We start from the raw sequence: 18,923 nt of genomic DNA, 5'->3' as shown, positions 1-18,923 counted from the left end.
GCTCTAAGGCTTCCTTAAGTGAAAAATAACATTTTGGGGCTTGGAGCCTGATGAGGTTCCAAGGCAGATGAGGAAAGAGCGTGGTTACTTTGTTTTGCTTTTACCATAACCCACATGATTTGTTTCCCACCAGAGCCCGAGCTACACAGAGGTCGAGAAGTTCCACTTGAAATCCAGGGACTCCTTGTCAAGCGGGATGCAGCAGTCTGTGTCATCTGACAAAACCATGACCACCCACTCGGAGCTGGAGCACTGCTCCCCACCTCTCCCAAACCCAGAGCCTCCTCACCAAAGGGAACCAAACACCCAGGGACTCTCGCGGGGCTCTCGTTTCCCTTCCCTCCCTGAGCACTTGGAGGCACCTTCCGAGCACCAGGACATTCAGAGACACCTCTCCGACCCCGTGCTTCCTGGGAGTTAGAGACGTGGGGACTGCGGGGCAAGTCAAGAGGAACCTCAACTGCAAGCCTGGTCAGTTGGTGTTGGTTTTGACTGCAAGGGTAAGACATTGGACAATGCCATTGGCTCAGGGGTATAATTTGTAGCTATCTTCTGCCACCGTGACAGGAAGTATAGAGTGGCTGGCTTCCAAGGTCAATGTTTTCCAGCGGTTCCCGTAGAGTAGATTTCATTTGCACATTAGAGTGAACCTAGAACAGTTCTTACAGCCACCATCGAGCTGGTTAGGCCACGTGGTTCCCTCCACCTCCTCCTTGCCAAGGCTTCCTCTCAAGAAGGTCATGAGCCAAGCGAGCCACAGCAACCACAGGACAGCAATCCCATGGCTCTGGGCTGTGAGCCCGCTGTGCTGGAAACCTCTGGAGCAGGGAGCACTGTGCTGGTAGAAGGCTCAGCCCAGCAGAGCCCGCAGGCATTGCAGAAAGGTTTGTAACAGAGGAGTGGGGGATCTCCACGGTGCGGTCCAGGGGAAACTGCAGGTGGCAAGCCCAGGACAAGGACAGAAGTTTGTCTTACTTGATCTCCACTGACAAGGGAAGGGCCAACAACCCCTGCCACCCAAGCCTGCTTCAGCAAGAGCCCCAGGGCACTGAGTTCTTCAGCAAGGCTGATCATGCCTTGCAAACCCCAACACGCATCCCACAACTCCCCAGGTAAATCCAACTCGTCACTGGCCTGGGCATAAAGCACAAAATTCAAAAGCACAATCTCAGAAAGCTGAAAAGCCCCATTCACCCCGTGTCCAGTCCTCCCTCCTAGCTTCTCTCTTTTGATAAAGATTCGATAGGTGCTTCCTCCTGCCCAGCCCTGCTCCCGTCAGGCTCCACAGCATTCCCGTAGGAGAAGCCCACGTAGCGCTGCCGCCTCGCCGCTCGGGTAGATGCTGTGATATTCCTAGGCCACCAGCTCAAGTAATGTATCGAGCTCCCTTTGAGAGTAGTCAAACTGTGAGCATCTCTTTCTCTGGAGTTTTAGTGTACACTTTGCTAATAAAGATGTTTTTGGCACCTAATGTGAATTACAGCAGCATTTGTTGGGAGCATCCATGAATTCACCCCAAACATCTTCACCCCAAAAAGGCTGTGGTCAAACCCTGGTTACTTCATGCAAGGAGTGTGGGGCTGACAGAGCCCGTGCGCAGTCAGGTCAAGGGTGCAGCCTGCGGGGGCTTTGCCGAGCAGTCCCTTCCCGAAAGGATGCACTCGAAGCTCTGCAGTAATTTGGAAAAGCTTTTCTAGAAGCCCAGGCAGCTGCGTATGAGAAATGATCTCAGGAACACAACTCGGGCAGAGGCCAGACCCGGAGCCCTGGCAGCGAGCAGGACCTCAAGGAGCTCAGCGCTGCCCAAAGCGGCCCTGATCCCCGCTGAGCGGGCACTGGGGATCCGCGGAGCCCCACAGCCCCGGCAGCGGATCCAGCTCCCTCCGGCTCGAGCAGGGAGCTCCCTGGTGAGCCAGCTGCACCCCTTCCCCCAGTCAGGCGCCAAGCTCTCGCCAGCGCTGCTTCCAAAAATCTACACCGTAATTAACCTCCTGTTAATTAGAGACAAGCCCGGCCCCGTCCACCATCCGGCCGAGGTACGACTCGAACGAGCGGCCACTGGTGCGCCTGAACTGGCCCCACCCGCCTCGGGCCGGCGTGACTGACATCACTTCCAGCCAATCGATCGCCGACAGAGCTCCAGCTCCCACCCCCAGTCACTGCGACCGCGACTAGCCAATAAGATGTAGCCAAGGAGCGTGCCCGCCTCCCTAGGCGGAGCCAGGCGCAGCTGTAGGTTATCCCAGCCAGAGCGCGAGCGTCCGTTTGGAGTGAAGGGCAAAAGGACCAATAGAAAACCGGAAGCGGAGGGAGCGCACGGGCAGATTACCCAATAGGCAGCCGGCGCTCTACATGACAGCCAAGGCACCCAACCCGCGCGCAGTGGGCGGAGCTCCCCGCGTGGCTTCCGTTCCCGTTGTGTGCGAGGCCGAGTCCCCAACGGCCTCAGCGCCGCTGCCGCCGCCGGGTCTGGGCCGGGACCGGGGGCTGAGCCGGGGCCTTCCCGCCGCTGCCCCGGGGGCCGAGACGAGCCTCCCCTGCTGCTCCGAGAGCGGAGCCGAGCTTCTCCCGCCAGCCAGGGGGCCGGGCCGTGCCGTGCCTGCTCTGCTCCCCGGCCCGGGGGCCGCGCCGAGCCTCCCCCCGGCCCGCCCCGCCTCCCCGCTCGCTCCGGCCGTGTCCCCCCGCAGGCTCCCTGGGCCAGGCCCGCGGTCCCCCCCGGCCCAGCCATGTCGCTGCACGGGAAGCGGAAGGAGATCTACAAATATGAGGCGCCCTGGACCGTGTACGCCATGAACTGGAGCGTCCGGCCCGACAAGCGGTTCCGCCTGGCGCTGGGCAGCTTCGTAGAGGAGTACAACAACAAGGTGAGCGCAGAGACTGGGGCAGAGCAGGGCTTGGCTCGCCTCATCCCGGGGTGGGGCTGGGCGGGGGCACCTGCCCGCCCGGTGCTGTGCGGAGCCGTCAGGTGCTGCTCCCTGAAGTGCGGGCGCTGGGCCGGGTCCTGGCTGGTTCCTTCTGGCGAGCCCAGGTGAGGAGACACCGCGGGGCTGCGGTGAGAAGAGCCCTGGGTGCTGCTGATTCTGAGATAACGCTGCTGTAGGGCTTCTCGTGACCTCTGAGCTTCGGCAGCAACGATCGCGGTGACTTCAGTCACATAAATACCACGGGCTGTGAGTTCTCCGTGGTGTAAAGAGCTGGAAACTAAAGATATGAGTATGAGATGAGTCCGGATGCTGCTGCTATAGAATATAGAAATAAAACAAGATTCCCCGGCTTGGCCGTATCTTGCTTTTTGGTCAGTACAAAGGAAAGTTCGTGGCCAGGGCTGAAGTTTGTACATATAGATGCTTATAGATAAAAGAAGTTCCACCTCATTATGAGAAAGAACAACTTTCCATGGAAGAATAGGAACAGGCTGATCAAGCAGCTTGTGGAGTCACCCTTTCTGGTGACATTCCAAACTCACCTGGACGTGTTCCTGTGTCACCTGCTCCAGGTGACCCTGCCTAGAAAGGGGGATTGGACTGGATGATCTTGAGAGTTCCCTTCCAACCCCAGCAATTCTGTGATTCTGTGATGTACAGGGTGTCTGAGACTGTATTGGAAATGTGCTGTTCTCATTCTGCTTCCTTGCTGTGGAGAACTTCTGTGTGATAACTGTTTCCATAAGTATATAAACCACTCTCAATGATTCCTCAGTACTTTTCCCTGAGAAAAAGGATGTAATGAGGCGTGAGATTGTATCCTCAGCGTTTCCTTGCAAAGTGAAAGTGAAGAATGTCACAGTGGTAATAAAGACTGTGTGTTCATCTCTCAGAACACGTGTGCAGTCACTTCTAAACAGCCTTCAAGGGGCCGGTCTGATGTAATGATTTACATAGAAGTAGAGGAGAGTTGAGGAGTTGGAGGAAGTTACAGAGCATCTTGCAATTTCTGTGAAGCTGAAGTTTTACCAATAGAACTTGGTTTATATAGCATGTAGCTTTGTAGCCTTGTCAAGGTGTTTAATGGAGATTGTGGAAAATACTATCAGAAAGTTGGTGTTTGGGATAGGGCTCTGTGTAAGGGTGTGGTGACAGGGAGTGGTTAGACAGCTGCCCTTGCAGCAGTCCTTGACATGGCTTCACTGAGCACGTTGTGGTTCAGGCAGTGTGAGCACTCTGTGAGAGCTGTCTCCTTTTCCTGGAGAGTGTTGTGCTTCTGGACATGCTGCTGGGGACAGGCAGGACCTGAGCCTGAAAACTTCCAATTTGTTTAAAGACCAACTTGGAAACGTTTTTGTAGTCTGTACTCTGAGAAGGTAAAATAGCAAATGTGCTAACAGTTGTTGTTTAGAGGTGGCACAGGTGGTTAAGGGGCTCTACATCTGTGTTGCCTATACCCCTTTAGTTCTGGAGCATTCCCTGGGGTTGCTCTCCCTTGCGATGTGCTCAGATCTGTTTCTCAGCTCGAGCTTCCTGTATAAAGCCACTGAGTCAACTCCTCTCTTGTATGCTTTACACTCACAGTTGTTGCAGACAGACATTTTGTGGGCCTGTGTAAATTATCACTGTCTGTAAATATTACCCATGGCTTCTCTTGACCTGTGAGCTCCAGGAGTAATGATTCTGTTGACTTCAGTCCATGTTAGCAGCACATGCTGTGAGGTCTGTGTGGTGTAAGGAGCTGGAAACTAATTGTGTGAGGATGAGAAAAGTCTGGATGCTGCTGCTGCTATAGAAATAAAGATGATGTATGATTAAAAATTAAACCTGTACAATCAATGTAGTGAAACGTAACCTTCATTTGCTGTGCCTCTGATACTTCAGAGTGGGTTTTTTTTTTCTATTTTTGTTCTCTTGTTTGGTGCTTTTTGTACAGAGAGCTGTCTTGGCTAATTGCAAGTGTTGTTATTGCTCAGAGTATTGATGTTGTTTCCTTTACTTGGGGGACCAGAATACTCTGGGGAGTGGTGTTTCATCTGCACTATTTTAATGGTGCCTTCCTATGACTCTCAGCTGTGCTCTGCCCTTTAGAGGGTGGTGGAACATTCTGGGAATAGGTGCATGCTCCAGATGGGAAACTCTTGGACAGGTACTGTAAAACTGTGCTACCTGCACACCAGTTGTGAACTCCTCCAGCTCCTGTCCCTGTACATGGTATAACCAAAGGAATGAAGGGGAAAAACAGAAGCTCCCATTTAAATAGTCCATGATATTGTGTAGCGAAGGGCCTGGAGCAGTGGGGTTTATAGCCTGACTTGTGGAATTAACAGAAATATACAATGGTTTTGCAGAGTAGGTGTGAAGTTTTGTCCTTCTGAATATAATTTGTCCTTCATGGTTGAAATGTTTTATATTGCAGCTTCTGTCATCAAAACACACTTATAGGTACAGTTGGCACTAATTGAAAGGATAATGAAAAGTGATTTTCACTTTGGCTTTCTCCTTGCTCTCACAATCTTTGCACTCCTCTTCTGAGGTTTCTGACAAGGTCCCAGTAACATTTCTCTTCCTGATAGAGCAATGTTTTGTTCCAAGTAACTGGCTTTCTTCCATAGTAACAAAAATGGTCTAGAACAGTGTAGCTTGCTTAAAGTCCGACCAAATAAGTGACTGTAACTCTTCCTTATTACTCGTTTAGGATTTCTTTAAAAAGACTCAATGCCCAAGTGTTTGTTGCAAAAGTGCTTACTGGGAGGGAATTAGGGGAAAGAATGGGAGATTTTTGTCTCATTTGTCTGTCTGTAGAAATTACCGGTTTTGAAGTACTACAGCTTACATGAACTGTCTGCTTACACCTCTCTTTTGTGGGGAACTCAGACCTCTTGGCTGCCAAACCCTAATTTTCTGTGATCCCCAATTCCCAGACACCTCTAACCCTGCCCACATCAGGGGGCTCTGTGGTACAGACTAAAGCTGCTTGCTGAGACCTGTTTGAACCCCACTGAGTTTTGTTTCAGCTTGTACAGCTTCATTGACCAAATCACTACTACATGAAGACAGATGCCTTGCTCTGGTTGGAAGAATTAAATAATTTGAGGTGGTATTTCCTAAACTTCTTGGACTGGGAAACTGCAGTCAACCACTGTAATCCCTCATAGGTCAGTGTCACAAAGGGCACTTAAACATGTCAAAGATCAGAGATACTGGATTGCTGAATTGTTTCAGCTTAAGGTCTGAGGAGGGGTTAAATGTGAATATGCAGTGCAGGAATATTTACATGAACACCAGTGAAAGGGGATCCTTTGCTATTTGAGATTTGTTCCTGGTGATGAGGATGTTGATTGCTTTGTGTAGGATTAATACCCTCATGTTGAGTGGAAAACAGCATAAGCAAAGGAGAAATGATTAGAGGTCATTTGTCTTCTGATCCTAACCTTGCCACAAGATTTTCTATCACCAAGGACAATTTGCTTCCTTTGTAAAATCTGCTTAGTATTTCTGATCCCTAAAGGAGTTAGAAAGCTATTTGTCAATCACTTCAGAAGTCTGGGAGATTTTTGACTGGTTTATACTAGGGTGTGAAGGACAATAAGGAGTAGTTATAATAAAGAGAGGGCAAGACAGGCTGTATTTCAGTTTTTGGAAGCATACTTGGCTGCATATTCTAGTGTTTGTTATGGGATGGAAAGGATGGAGCTTCTCATTGTAGGGGATGGGGCAAGGTTTACATTTAAGAGAATCTCTAAATGAGCTCATGAAACTGCAAATTATTTTGATTTTAAGATCCACTGAAGTATTTGTTGGTTTTCTGTTATGGGGGAAAAATACGATAGGTTTCCCTTCCAGTTGAAATGTGTAGTTTATTAGACAAATTGTTTATCCCAGGATAAGCAGACATTTAGGATTTTTTCAGATAAACATCTTAGAAAAAGTGAATTAAGCTACTATTCCCAGGAGGAAACTGCTTTGGAAAGTACTAGGAAGTTCCTACTGTGAGCAGTTTACAGACTAATTGTAGTGAGACATCCCTATGATGTTTGGGTTGAGCAGCATTTCACACAGTGGGACTTCCATCCTGTTTGGGTCCTGTAGTCACTGCAGGTTAAACAAGTCCTCCCAGCACCTTTTGTTCTCTCTTTGCACACTTACTAGCATGTCAATATTTTTCTAATAACATCATGTCTGGGACTTCAAGCATGACTTCAGGTGTGTCATGACCAGGCTGTGTGGAGATAGTTTCTTGTTTGCTCTGTTTTGCATCATTCTCACAATGGAGCAAGTTTAGCCCTTCCCCCTGACACATCACTGTGCAAAAATTCTAATTGGGAACTCAGTTACCTAGAATCTTTCAGCAGACCTGGTTTCTTGGTCTGTTCACACAAAATATTTGAATAATTATGTAATCATTTTAGCTCCCCAATTTTTTTTTTAAGTTTGAATTCTGTTTTATTTTCTTCCTCTCTGATGTGATTAATTTATGAGTTTTTCATGCACTTGTGACAGAACATTTTGGGTCACGTGGTGCTGAAAAAGCTTTCCAGCTACCTGACATGATACATCACAGTCTGCAAGGTTATGGCCAATAATTCCATAATGTGCACTTTAATTGTGCAAACTACAGCTTGTTTTGCTCTCTGAAGATGACATTGTCAGCATCAGTTCAGTTAAGGATGAATTAGAATAATGTTTGTGCAGTTGAAGCCTGTGATTTAAATGGGGCTTTGCAACGTGGAAAAGAGAAGGGTGGTCTTTAATCCTTTAGGATTGGATTTCATTCAGTTCATTTGGGATCATCTCTTCAAATCAAAGCCCTGTGGTGATTATGGATACTTCTCTTTACTTACATGACCCAGCAGCACTTAAACAATTTCTCATTTCATTGACATGATGATCCTTTTATGTTGTCCTTGAGGTGACTGAAATGCCCTGAAACACACTCAATCTTAATGCTGTCATTAGGAATTAGTATTTTGATAAAATGCTTTCTTTTAAATATGGTTTCTCACAGGTGCAGCTTGTTGGTTTGGATGAAGAGAGCTCAGAATTCATTTGCAGGAACACCTTTGATCACCCCTACCCCACCACAAAGCTGATGTGGATTCCAGACACCAAGGGAGTCTACCCAGACCTGTTGGCCACCAGTGGTGACTACCTGCGAGTGTGGAGAGTGAGTAAATCCTCCTTGGGAGAAGATGAATGATGGTGTGAATTGTGTTATATAGGGATCTCTTCTTCACTTGAGACAAGATTTTCTTCTCTGCAATAATACGACTATATGAAGGCTATAAGAGAAGTAGAGTTATCATGGCAATTGCTGTTTTAATTAGCTTATTTAAAATGGAGTTGGTGGCTGTGTTTTCCGGAGCTTTAGGATGTAAAGCTGAGAGGAAAGAAACCTGGGATTAACTCCTAATGTTTTGTGCCAGTGGAACCAGTCAGATTTTTTAAGTCAGATGTTTCATTTCCTCTAAAGGTGGGTGAAACCGAGACCCGGCTGGAGTGTTTGCTGAACAACAACAAGAACTCAGATTTCTGTGCTCCACTGACATCATTTGACTGGAATGAAGTGGATCCTTACCTGTTAGGTGAGACTGAAAAAATGTGATGTTTTTGGCACACTTTTGAATTTAGTCTGATGAAGTCTGGGCTGTAACTGCTGCTGTGTCACTGCCTGTCCACTGGTTGATCTGGTAATTAACCACAGACTGCTGCATCATAGAAACTGCTGCTGTTTTTACATTAAAAATAAAAACGGTCATCTCATGGAGACTTGTTTTTCATTGAAAGCTGCCCTGTCCAGTGCAGAGTGGGTCACTCAGGTTGGACAGGGACATGTGGGGATAGGGAGTCTTGGCCTTCAGGACTGGTGAGCTGTTGTTGCAGTGCCAAGTAAGGATGTGCATCAGCTCTGTGACTTGTTTCAGGGTGTTCTGGAGTGCATAGAAAACTGTGCACTGAGCTGTGTGTTTTGTGAAGCCATTTCAGCAGCAGGAGGAGAGCCAAGAGTCCTTAATTCAGTTGGAGGAGGGGGCTGAACCCTTAAGGTTTAATTATAACCTACGGGACGAATTGTGAATCCAGGGTGACTGATGCAGGGGTTTGTTTCCCAGAAGAGAACAGCCATTTATGTCAGGGGATTTGCTCAGAGATTAACAGTGATAATATGTCATAGTAATTATTTACTACATGATTTATTTTTTGTGTGTTACATGTCTCATCTCTTAAGAGGTTTACTACTAACCCCACCTCCAGCCCACAGCAGCAATCAATTAATAATAACACGCCATCAAAATACTGATTGAATTTGGGGTTTGGCATGCACAAGAGATGTAGAGGATGGGAAAGTTGATCTGAGTTACATCAGGCTTCTGAATAAATTGGAGCAGACATGAGCTATTTACACTTTATTCCTGTGTGGAAGGCTATTTCTGCAGCTAAAAGGTTTGGGTCATTTAAATGCATAGAAGACTGCTGGCTGTTTGACATTTTTAATTTTAGTTCTATGCTGTTTTCATGGCTATTGGGATCTGTATGTGTTGGGGGAATGTTGCATTAACCCAGGAAGTGATTAAATAATTTGTGGTAATTTTACTAATAGAAGTGGTTTTGTTTCAGGTACCTCTAGTATTGACACAACCTGCACTATTTGGGGTCTGGAGACAGGACAGGTTCTGGGAAGAGTAAATTTGGTGTCTGGCCATGTGAAGACCCAGCTTATTGCACATGACAAAGAGGTGATGGGGGGTTTTGATTGCTTATGTTGCATCTTTTTAAAGCAGTAGAAAAGGAACTTTTCCATTTTCTTCCATTTTTTTAACAATTTCATAATTCAGAAAAATCATTTATGTAAGTTTGTATACAGTTCTTGTAATATTATGTACTGTTTTGAGTACCTAAATACTGTTGGCTATCGAAATAATTCTTTTTACTCATCATAGACTCTTGACTCAAGAACATGCTTGGTTTAACAGATTGTGCTCCAGAATATTGTAGAAAAATGAGGTAAAACATCAAATTAGACTTGAAATCAACTTCATATCAAAGGCAATAAACAGCTTGCAAATTTCTTTCATTTTAGCATTTAACTTTTCAACAACTAATGTAAAAAACCCCAAGCCTGGGCAATGGATAGGTTTTAGCTTCAGCGAGTGATACTACAGCTATAAAAGTATGTATTTCCTCATTTTGGCAAGTGTAAGGAGCAGTTGCAGGGAGCAGGAAGCATTTGAGAGACTCTGCCGGGGCTGGGTGCTGTCCCCACCCCTGCAGCTCAGCTGAGCTGTGCTGTGCTGGGACAGGTGTAGGACATCCCCTGTAGCTCAGCTGAGCTGTGCTGTGCTGGGACAGGTGTAGGACATCACCTGTAGCTCAGCTGAGCTGTGCTGGGACAGGTGTAGGACATCACCTGTAGCTCAGCTGAGCTGTGCTGGGACAGGTGTAGGACATCACCTGTAGCTCAGCTGAGCTGTGCTGTGCTGGGACAGGTGTAGGACATCCCCTGTAGCTCAGCTGAGCTGTCCTGTGATGTGCTGGGACAGGTGTAGGACATCACCTGTAGCTCAGCTGAGCTGTGCTGTGCTGGGACAGGTGTAGGACATCACCTGTAGCTCAGCTGAGCTGTGCTGTGCTGGGACAGGTGTAGGACATCCCCTGTAGCTCAGCTGAGCTGTGCTGTGCTGGGACAGGTGTAGGACATCCCCTGTAGCTCAGCTGAGCTGTGCTGTGCTGGGACAGGTGTACGACATCGCCTTCAGCCGCGCGGGCGGCGGCCGGGACATGTTTGCATCAGTGGGCGCGGACGGCTCGGTGAGGATGTTCGACCTGCGCCACCTGGAGCACAGCACCATCATCTACGAGGACCCCCAGCACCATCCCCTGCTGCGCCTCTGCTGGAACAAGCAGGACCCCAACTACCTGGCCACGATGGCCATGGACGGCATGGAGGTGAGGCAGCAGCTCCTCTCCCTCAGCTGCTCGTGCTGATTTCTGGGGGAGGTGGCCTGATACTAATTGATACCCAGGAATTTTGGGGAAGGGAACAGTGTCAGTACCCAAAGAATGATCAAGGACCGGTTCTTAGTGCACTGAGGAGTTGGAGTGGCTTTGGCATTACAAACTTCGGCTTTATGGCTTGTATATATTTCAGCTGATTTTTCAGAGTAATGTGTGAGCAGCTGGAAAGCACAATTTGTTTGCCTCTGTGGCCTAACTCACAAGCCCCCTGTGAAGTCTGACTTCTTTTGAGACACATGACACACTGACCAACTGGAACTTGTTCTTTAGGAATAGGGCTTGCTGCCAACCACATCCTTTAGGAAAGAACCATGTGTATATAGCTCAAAATATTTTGTATTTTGAATAAATTAATTATTTTAAAATGCAATTTAACGTAGCTGGTTTTTGTTTCTGAAGGTTGTGATTCTAGATGTCAGAGTTCCTTGCACCCCTGTTGCCAGGTTAAACAACCACAGAGCATGTGTAAATGGAATTGCCTGGGCACCTCACTCTTCCTGCCACATCTGTACAGCAGGTAAGTACGACCTTCAAGGGAATCTTGGAGTCTTTAACTGCATTTGCAAAATCCCCTTCATCCTGAGGTTTATGCAGTTCTCTGCCTGCCTTTTGCTAAAGAATACTTGCAGTTTAGAAGCCCTTTATTGTGACTTCCCTAAAATGTTACAGAAATAGAAATAGACTAGAAATAAAACAGAAAGAAAATAGAAATAAATATAAATAAAATAAACACCGACTAGGATTTATTGTGTGGAAGTGGTGAGCCCAGCACCCAAACTGCATCAGCTCTGGCTGAGGTCCTGTTATTTTAATGTTCCTTAGCTTTTTTGCAATCCAGTTCTTAAATGTTTTCTACTGTTAGGAGTTCCACTAGTCACTTGTTTATCAGCTCTGTCTTGGATCATGTATAACGATCCAAGTTTATTTTGTTGGCACATACTTGTGTTGCTGCAGCTGGCTTGAATATGGATCAGGACTTGGAACAGCCATATCTTACCTGGCTCCTTAGGCTATGGGCTGTAGTAGGCACATCTGGAGATGCTGTTACACTCTGATTGTCCTTGCATTTCTTGTCTGTGTGCAGCGGATGATCACCAGGCTCTCATCTGGGACATCCAGCAAATGCCTCGTGCCATTGAGGACCCGATCCTGGCCTACACAGCCGAGGGAGAGATCAACAATGTACAGTGGGCATCCACCCAGCCAGACTGGATAGCCATCTGCTACAACAACTGCCTGGAGATCCTCAGAGTCTAACTTTGCTGCTTCATGCACAGTGAGGCAGGGCTGTGTCATTCCCCCTCCTCTCTAAAGTAAGAACACCACCAGTCAAGTGGCCAGTATCTGTTGTTGCTTTGCATCTACTTTTACAAGAAACTGTTACAAGAATGGATGGCAGGGGTCTCCAGTCTCTCAAGACTCTAAAATGCAGAGACATGCTGAGCCTCTTGGACCTTCTGGGTTCTGGTTTTCTTGTGAAGTTCTTTTTCCCTCAGTAAAAGTTCTGTATATTTGTTTGTTGACTGTATTAATAAGCTTGCCGGCTTTTAAGTTGCTGCATATGTCTGTGTGTTTGTCAGCCAGCTGAGGCAGCACATCCACCAGTTTAATAGATGCAGGTGCAAAACAAGGTGGGGGGGAAAAGACAATGATGTTAACGGCCACCTTGGCAGGAATCCTTCTCGTTCCTGTTGTTGCCGCCTCTAAACTGTTTAAACGTTTGTATGTTTTTTATATATTGGGCTAACTTTCTATTGAGTAAGGTTTTTCTCCCAAATTCTTACTTTTGATATGTGATCCACTTCCATATGTCCAAAGCAGGACCTGTTCATGGATACAAACCACAGTAACACTGCAGGCTGGCTGCCAGTAAAGGCCTGCCAGAATTAACTGTTGCCTTGGCTCCCTGTATCTGGTGACCTGGGCAGAATTTCCTGGTGCTGTGAAGTACAAGTACTTGTTGCACAATTTCTTTACACTTTTCTGATGCTCAAGGCAGTTGTTACTATGGTAGGTCTTATTTTTAAATTCTAACTGAGTTTGTGTGTGTCCTGCAGCCGTGTTAGCAAACACAGCTAACAGGTGATAGGTTGAGAAAGAAGATCCGCACACGACATGAGCTCCCGGGAGGTAAATGACTCCTGAAGAAATGTACTTGTAATGGACTTGGGATTGGCACTTCCAATCAAATGATTTCCCCTCAGAAGACTTACCTTATCTAAATTAAAATAAAATGGTTTCACCCTTTGTAGCTTGCTTGATTGGCAAATAATATGAGCAAGATTTTGTGGTTAGGGTGTACTTTGGAGGTTGTGTTTGGCCTGTGTTCCTGGGAGGTCCTGAAAGGAGTGCAAAGCAATCTTTTTGTGAAGTGTATTTGCTTTGTACTGGCAGGTTTTCTTGAATGAATGAGACAAGTCAGAAAAGTTGGTCTGCTACCCAAAAATAGGGTTTTTTGAAGAAATCACTCCGTAATGCGATGCACAAAGGTGGATTTAGAAGGAAAGCAGCTGTGCTGTTGAGGCCAAGGTTTGACATTTGTCATCCTCCTGATTTGGGGGATGTGCCAGAGGGCTTCTGTTTGGAACAGTGGATCAGTCTACAGTAATACTGCTCAGTGAAAGCTGAGTGGATTAGGCAAGATAAAAATGTTTGAAGTCTTCCACTAACATGGGTCCTGTGCTGAAGGCTCTGCAGTGTTCTCCAATGAGGACATGACAGCCAGACCTGCTCTGGAAGAGTGTGCAGCCCAGTTTCCATGTAAGTGTCAGACACCATGAAAATTCTTTCCACCTAATGAGTATTCACCTGCAACTGGAGGCAGATTATAAATAGTAGGACACTGGCAAACTTGCATTTTATCTGTCAGTTTATGCAGGAAAGGCAAGCTGGGAAAGCAAATGCTGTGGAACAGTGAAGCTGACACTGAGAACACTGTCAAATACAGAACAGAATCTGCAAAGTTTTGTCATTCTGAACATAGAGATATACTCTTCTGCAGGCTGCTTCTCATCATGGAGCTCAGAAAAGCATTGCCTCAGGAATTTGATAGGAATTCATTAGGGACAGCTGTATTCCATCATTCCTTTTGATAGCAGAGAACCAAGAGACTAACACTGTTCAAGCTGATGCTTTGTCAATGACACTCTGTTCAATTGTGAGATTTCTGACAAACCTTGATTTGACTTGAAGGTCAATTTTTCTTATTAGCAGCAGTATTGAGGGTAGTGTGTACAATAGACAGGTTTTAGCTAGATGTCAGAGCAGTGTTAGGCAAACAATTAGTTGCCACTTCTTACAATAGCACTTTGTCTGAAACTGGAAAAAACCTAGGTAGAATGAAGTGAAAATTGGGGCTTTCTTAGCAGGAGTGGCTAATGGCATTCACAGCTTAAGGAGCCATCTGAAATGCATTCACAGGCTTGTCATGCTCTGTTTAATTACAAATGGCAGGCAAAACGTGCTGTTACTAAGAGGGAACTACCTGCAATGTTAGTACTTTCCATGGCCCCTTTTTGCTTCAAAGTTTACTCCTGCGCAGATGGCATGAGTCAAAAATGAATGCTAAGATGATGAGAAGAGAGCTTGTATAAAGGGACTCTTGGTCTGAATAGCCAGATAGATTCTGCTTCTGTTGGGAAACAATCCTGTTAGGGACTTGAAGAGGATCCAGTGTCATTCTTCCATCCATGAAACTGATGGAAGTCTATTTGTGGAATTGTGTACTTATTCCAAAGGCATCAAAGGCAAGTGAAGGCATCTTGGAGGCTCCAGTAGATTCTAAATAAAGTCTATATCCTGTTTTTTTTTAGCCAGTTGGATACCTTCTGGATCTACAGCATATTGCTTTGGGCATAATCCATTGTCGTTCTTCACATGAAACTACATTTTAAATTACTAGAGACTGTTTTGGCACAGGGAATGATACTTAAAATAACTTCAAATATGTCACTTGAAAGGTTAATGAGTGAAAAATGTGGAAATCCTCATGGCTGAGACATTCTGTAGTGCAAATGGCACTTCTGTAGACAAGGAAGGGAAGAAGGACTTTGGTGCTCTTTTGGCAGTGGCTGCTGAACCCAGTGTGAAGGAAGGGAATGCTCTGCTTGGTGGGCCAGGTTCATCTGCAAGATCAAACAAGCCCTGACCCTTGTCACTGGAACCTGTGAATTGAAATACACAGTTTTTCATATTTCCCCTGCTTGACGCTCAGTTTTCTTGAGTGTAAAGCCCCAGTGAGCATTATTTGTCCCCAAAGTTCATGAAAATAAATACTTTGATATTAAATTTCCATTATGTGGTGCTAACATTAAGGGAAGAGAGAGCACAGGTGAGGTGAGCAAAGCAGAAAAGCATGTGCTGTTGTTGGTACAGGCCAGCCTGATTCTGGGACAGAAATACTTCTGAGTTAGATAGTTCTGTATCACTTCTCCAGTTGATGCATTCATGTGAATTCATATGTTCTGTTTAAATCAAGCTTTCCACAGTTTCCCACTATTATGTGGGCAACCTGCTGACTCTCAGCCAGGAGATGTTGACGATGTAAAACTTGTTAGTGAGGTGAAAACCTCCAGTTAACAAGTTCAATGTTGAATTAGTGTGTAGTGTGCCAACTCTATTAATTGTCTAAATGAGAGGGGCTACGGTAGCTTGCATCTATGGGAATTGTATTTGTGTGTGCAGGGATTTAAAAGGCAAGGATTTGAGTGCTTTGACAATCTATTTAGAAAGAAAAAACAGTGGTTTCAAATAATAGGAAAGGAGGCTGCCAAACCAGTTTGTTTTATATGGAACCTTGAAATGTATTTAACAGGGGAAGCATTGCCTCTCATAAGTCAAAGTTAATGATCCTTTCAAAACTTAGCAGTAATTACTCTACTGAATGTTCTGGATAATAGTGAAAGCTCTATTTTTTGCCTCATGGTGCAATGAGAAGCTGCCTCAGTCTCAAGTGTAGATCATAGCCTGCCAGAGAGCAGGTGAGGGGAGGAGTCTGATGCACAGAATTCACAGATGTTCTCATGCTTGTTACTGGAAATAAGGAGCTGAGTGTGTCCGTTTTGTTCTCTTGCAGATGGCACTTTAACAAGTATATTTTTGGTAAGATTAGGAGGAGAAACATCTTTTCCTCGACCCTTGTAGGGTAGGCATTTGTCTGTGTTGTGTAGAAAATGTTAAATAATGACCGTCACCAAAATCCTAAACTGGGGACATAGTGGACCCTCACTTGTTCTTACTGAAAGCCAAAAGCATGAGCACTTGACAAGGCTGTAAATGTTGAACTGAAGCTTCATGTTCTGGATCTGACACTGTCCTGTAAAGCCAGCCCAGGGGATGTCCCCCAGAGTCTCCTTTTTGTTTAGGAGCTTTAGTGGTGTTTGGAATCCTCTTCATTAACAGCAGAACATGATGGTGGCAGTGCTGGGTTGGTTGTGTGGGGATGTGCCTGGATTCTTTGGATAACTTGAATTTTGTGAGAGAAAAACTGCAGCTGCTGCCTGTAAAACATTGAAACATTGAACTGGCAGTTTGTTAGTGGTGTTTTAACTCTTTCCAGAACCACTGGAGAGAAAGGACAGCAGCACAGGCAAGCTCTGGGCTCAGCAGGCTGCACAGTTTCAGTCCCATCAAAGTTCTAAAGGGTTGGGTTTCCCCACTGCTCGTAGCAAAGTGGTTCCACCACCTCAAATGCACACTGTTATCCTGCCAGGTAACACAAATTCTCTCTAACATGTGTTTCCTGCTTTCTACTCTCAGACCAATATTCCAGAGCAAGCCTGTACTTTTTACTGTTCTGTAATTGTATGTGGCACTTCAAGAGCACTTTCTGATGCAGCTGTACGTCCCCTGCTTACCCAAGAAGAGTCAGAAGTGTTTCATTCTTGAGGGTATTGAGGAGAGTTTAAGATGCCCCTGACTCAGTTTGTTTTCTGGAAGAGATCTCCAGAACTTCCAGTCAGCACCTTTCATCAGCAGTAAAAAGAACTTTAATTTAAAATGCAGCTAAATACCAGTCACTGAAGGCTCATCTGGTGATACATGGCAGACATCAGATGCAAAGGCACTTGTGAGAGTTGCTGCTGCCTGTTTCAGGTGACAGGTGTGTCTGCCAAGGACCCCAGTGGCCTTTTTGTGCAGCCTCTAATACTCAGCATCAAGTGAGAATTTCCATAGTCATAAAAACATTTGAAATTATCTCAGTGGCTTCCATCAGGTTTGTTTCTTTTCAGGAAATCTAACAAACTTAAGAATAAAAAGCTATTTCCTGACAAAATACTGTGGCCATATGCAGCTGTAAACCCCTGGTCCAGTTCCCATCCCTTGGGAGTTTGCTTTCCATGTGCAACTCCAGCCCCTCTTAGTGCTGAGGGTGGGTCTGTGGGATCTTAGCAAGGCAAAAAGGCAAGAGCCAGAGCAGGACAGAGTCCCAGTGCAGCTGGAAAAAGATATGTTGCTTTTTCTGACAACTTGGTAAATAGGAAATTTTGAAAACTACTATTTAAAAAGAACCTTTTTTTAACTCTTGGTTGCTAGCAGTGTAAAATGTAATTTAAATCCATTGCACCCTAGCATTTTTGTTACCAGTAGCTGAGTAGGAGATTCTTTTAGGTGTGTTTTCCCTTCTGCTCTTCCCAATCACAGTCCTGTTGTGGTAATTTCCTGAAGGTGTAATCTTTGTAGCATGATTGTACAAACATCCATATGAGATTCCTGACTTCTTGTTCTCACTAGAGTATGTTAAAGCAATAGTAATTTTACTTCTATCCTTTTCTCCACCTGCAACTTTGCTACTATTCTGTCCTAGAGGAATCCCAGTATCCTGCTATTCAACAGACATATATTGTTGACATGGATAACTGCAGTGTCCCTATATTCCTTTATTTTTATGGAGAAAATATAAAAGAGTTTGTTACAATGAATTTTAACACCTGAGTCATGGAACCATATTGTTGAAACTCTGTAAATTTTAAGGCAATTTTCTGAACTCGCTTGAAAGTGGAATGTTGCGTCCTTTTATGCTATTTCCTGCTTCCTATGTAGTTTTATTCAGATTTTTTAACCTTCTTTCTAAGTTTCGGCCTCCTGTGTATTAGGTACAGTATTTTCAGCCTTTCATACTTTGTAATAAAAACGGAACCTTTGTAGATTGACTGCAGTTCACTGTGTGGTGAGTGAAAACCTGGGGGGAGCAGGGAACTACAAATGAATTTCATTTCTTCTGTGTGGAGTTTGTTGCTGTAAGAGGAAGCTGATTGCTTTACCTTGTCTCTGCAAAGCTGGTAAAGTACATTGATCCCTATCCTACAAATACCCAAACAGACTTGATAATTCCAGCTACTCTGAAATTGCAAGTTTCCCCAGATAATTACATTTTTGGGAGCCCAGTCACAACAGAACTCCAACAGAATGGTTAATGCAGCTGTACATTAAATATTTGCTTTCTTAAAAATCTGCTGTGGGGTCCCTGTATTCCAGTGTTGTTTCTGCTCATGTGTTCCAGTGCTTTGGTTGTTCCCTGCACAACAGATGGGAGTTATCTGCCCTGTGGTTTTGTTTTTAAGATGAGGGGAAGAGGGACTTTTTAGAATTCAAATAATTAGTCTCTGAGGGGTTTTGAATATAGGCAAAGTGAGAACAAAGCAACTGGGCTCTTCTGTAGCTTTAAGTCTCTCCTGGGCAGGGTGACTTCTCTTTAAGGGTGTTTTTTCCATACACTCAGTCACTGCTGTCATGTCTGGAATTGGGACTAAGAGGGGAATAGGGTGCCAGAGCTTGGAAATTTGTACCTTAGGCCTTGGCAAGCAGGACTGATGACTTCCTTAAGTATTTAGATTAAATCTAGTTCAACTAAACGGTTGTATTTCTTTCTAATTCTTTGTGTACAGGCTTTGAAATAAAAGCTTATTAAGCTTTGTGACCACAGTGGAATGAGTTGCCTGCAAAGATGCTGGAGTGGTTTTTAAAACTATATATGGACTTTGTGTT

General features: G+C 45.3%; 2 protein-coding genes across 2 annotated transcripts in view; both read left to right on the top strand.

Annotated features, from left to right (window-relative positions):
- KCNH6 (potassium voltage-gated channel subfamily H member 6) overlaps window positions 1-421 on the top strand; it is a 30,882-nt gene extending 30,461 nt beyond the window's left edge. Inside the window, exon 14 of the mRNA XM_062507893.1 lies at window positions 134-421. Coding sequence (XP_062363877.1) covers window positions 134-421 — 288 coding nt within the window. The remainder of the gene's footprint in view (window positions 1-133) is intronic.
- A 2,089-nt stretch (window positions 422-2,510) lies between these two features.
- DCAF7 (DDB1 and CUL4 associated factor 7) lies at window positions 2,511-18,195 on the top strand. Its single transcript, XM_062507897.1, has 7 exons — window positions 2,511-2,864; window positions 7,933-8,091; window positions 8,398-8,509; window positions 9,540-9,658; window positions 10,659-10,868; window positions 11,337-11,454; window positions 12,022-18,195. The coding sequence occupies exons 1-7, from the start codon at window positions 2,727-2,729 to the stop codon at window positions 12,192-12,194; spliced, it is 1,029 nt and encodes a 342-aa protein (XP_062363881.1). The 5' UTR covers window positions 2,511-2,726; the 3' UTR covers window positions 12,195-18,195.
- Window positions 18,196-18,923: the final 728 nt, after the last annotated feature.

The sequence above is a fragment of the Cinclus cinclus genome, chromosome 24, assembly GCF_963662255.1.
Source record: "Cinclus cinclus chromosome 24, bCinCin1.1, whole genome shotgun sequence".
NCBI lineage: Eukaryota > Metazoa > Chordata > Aves > Passeriformes > Cinclidae > Cinclus > Cinclus cinclus.
This window is presented reverse-complemented; position numbering and strand designations above follow the sequence as displayed.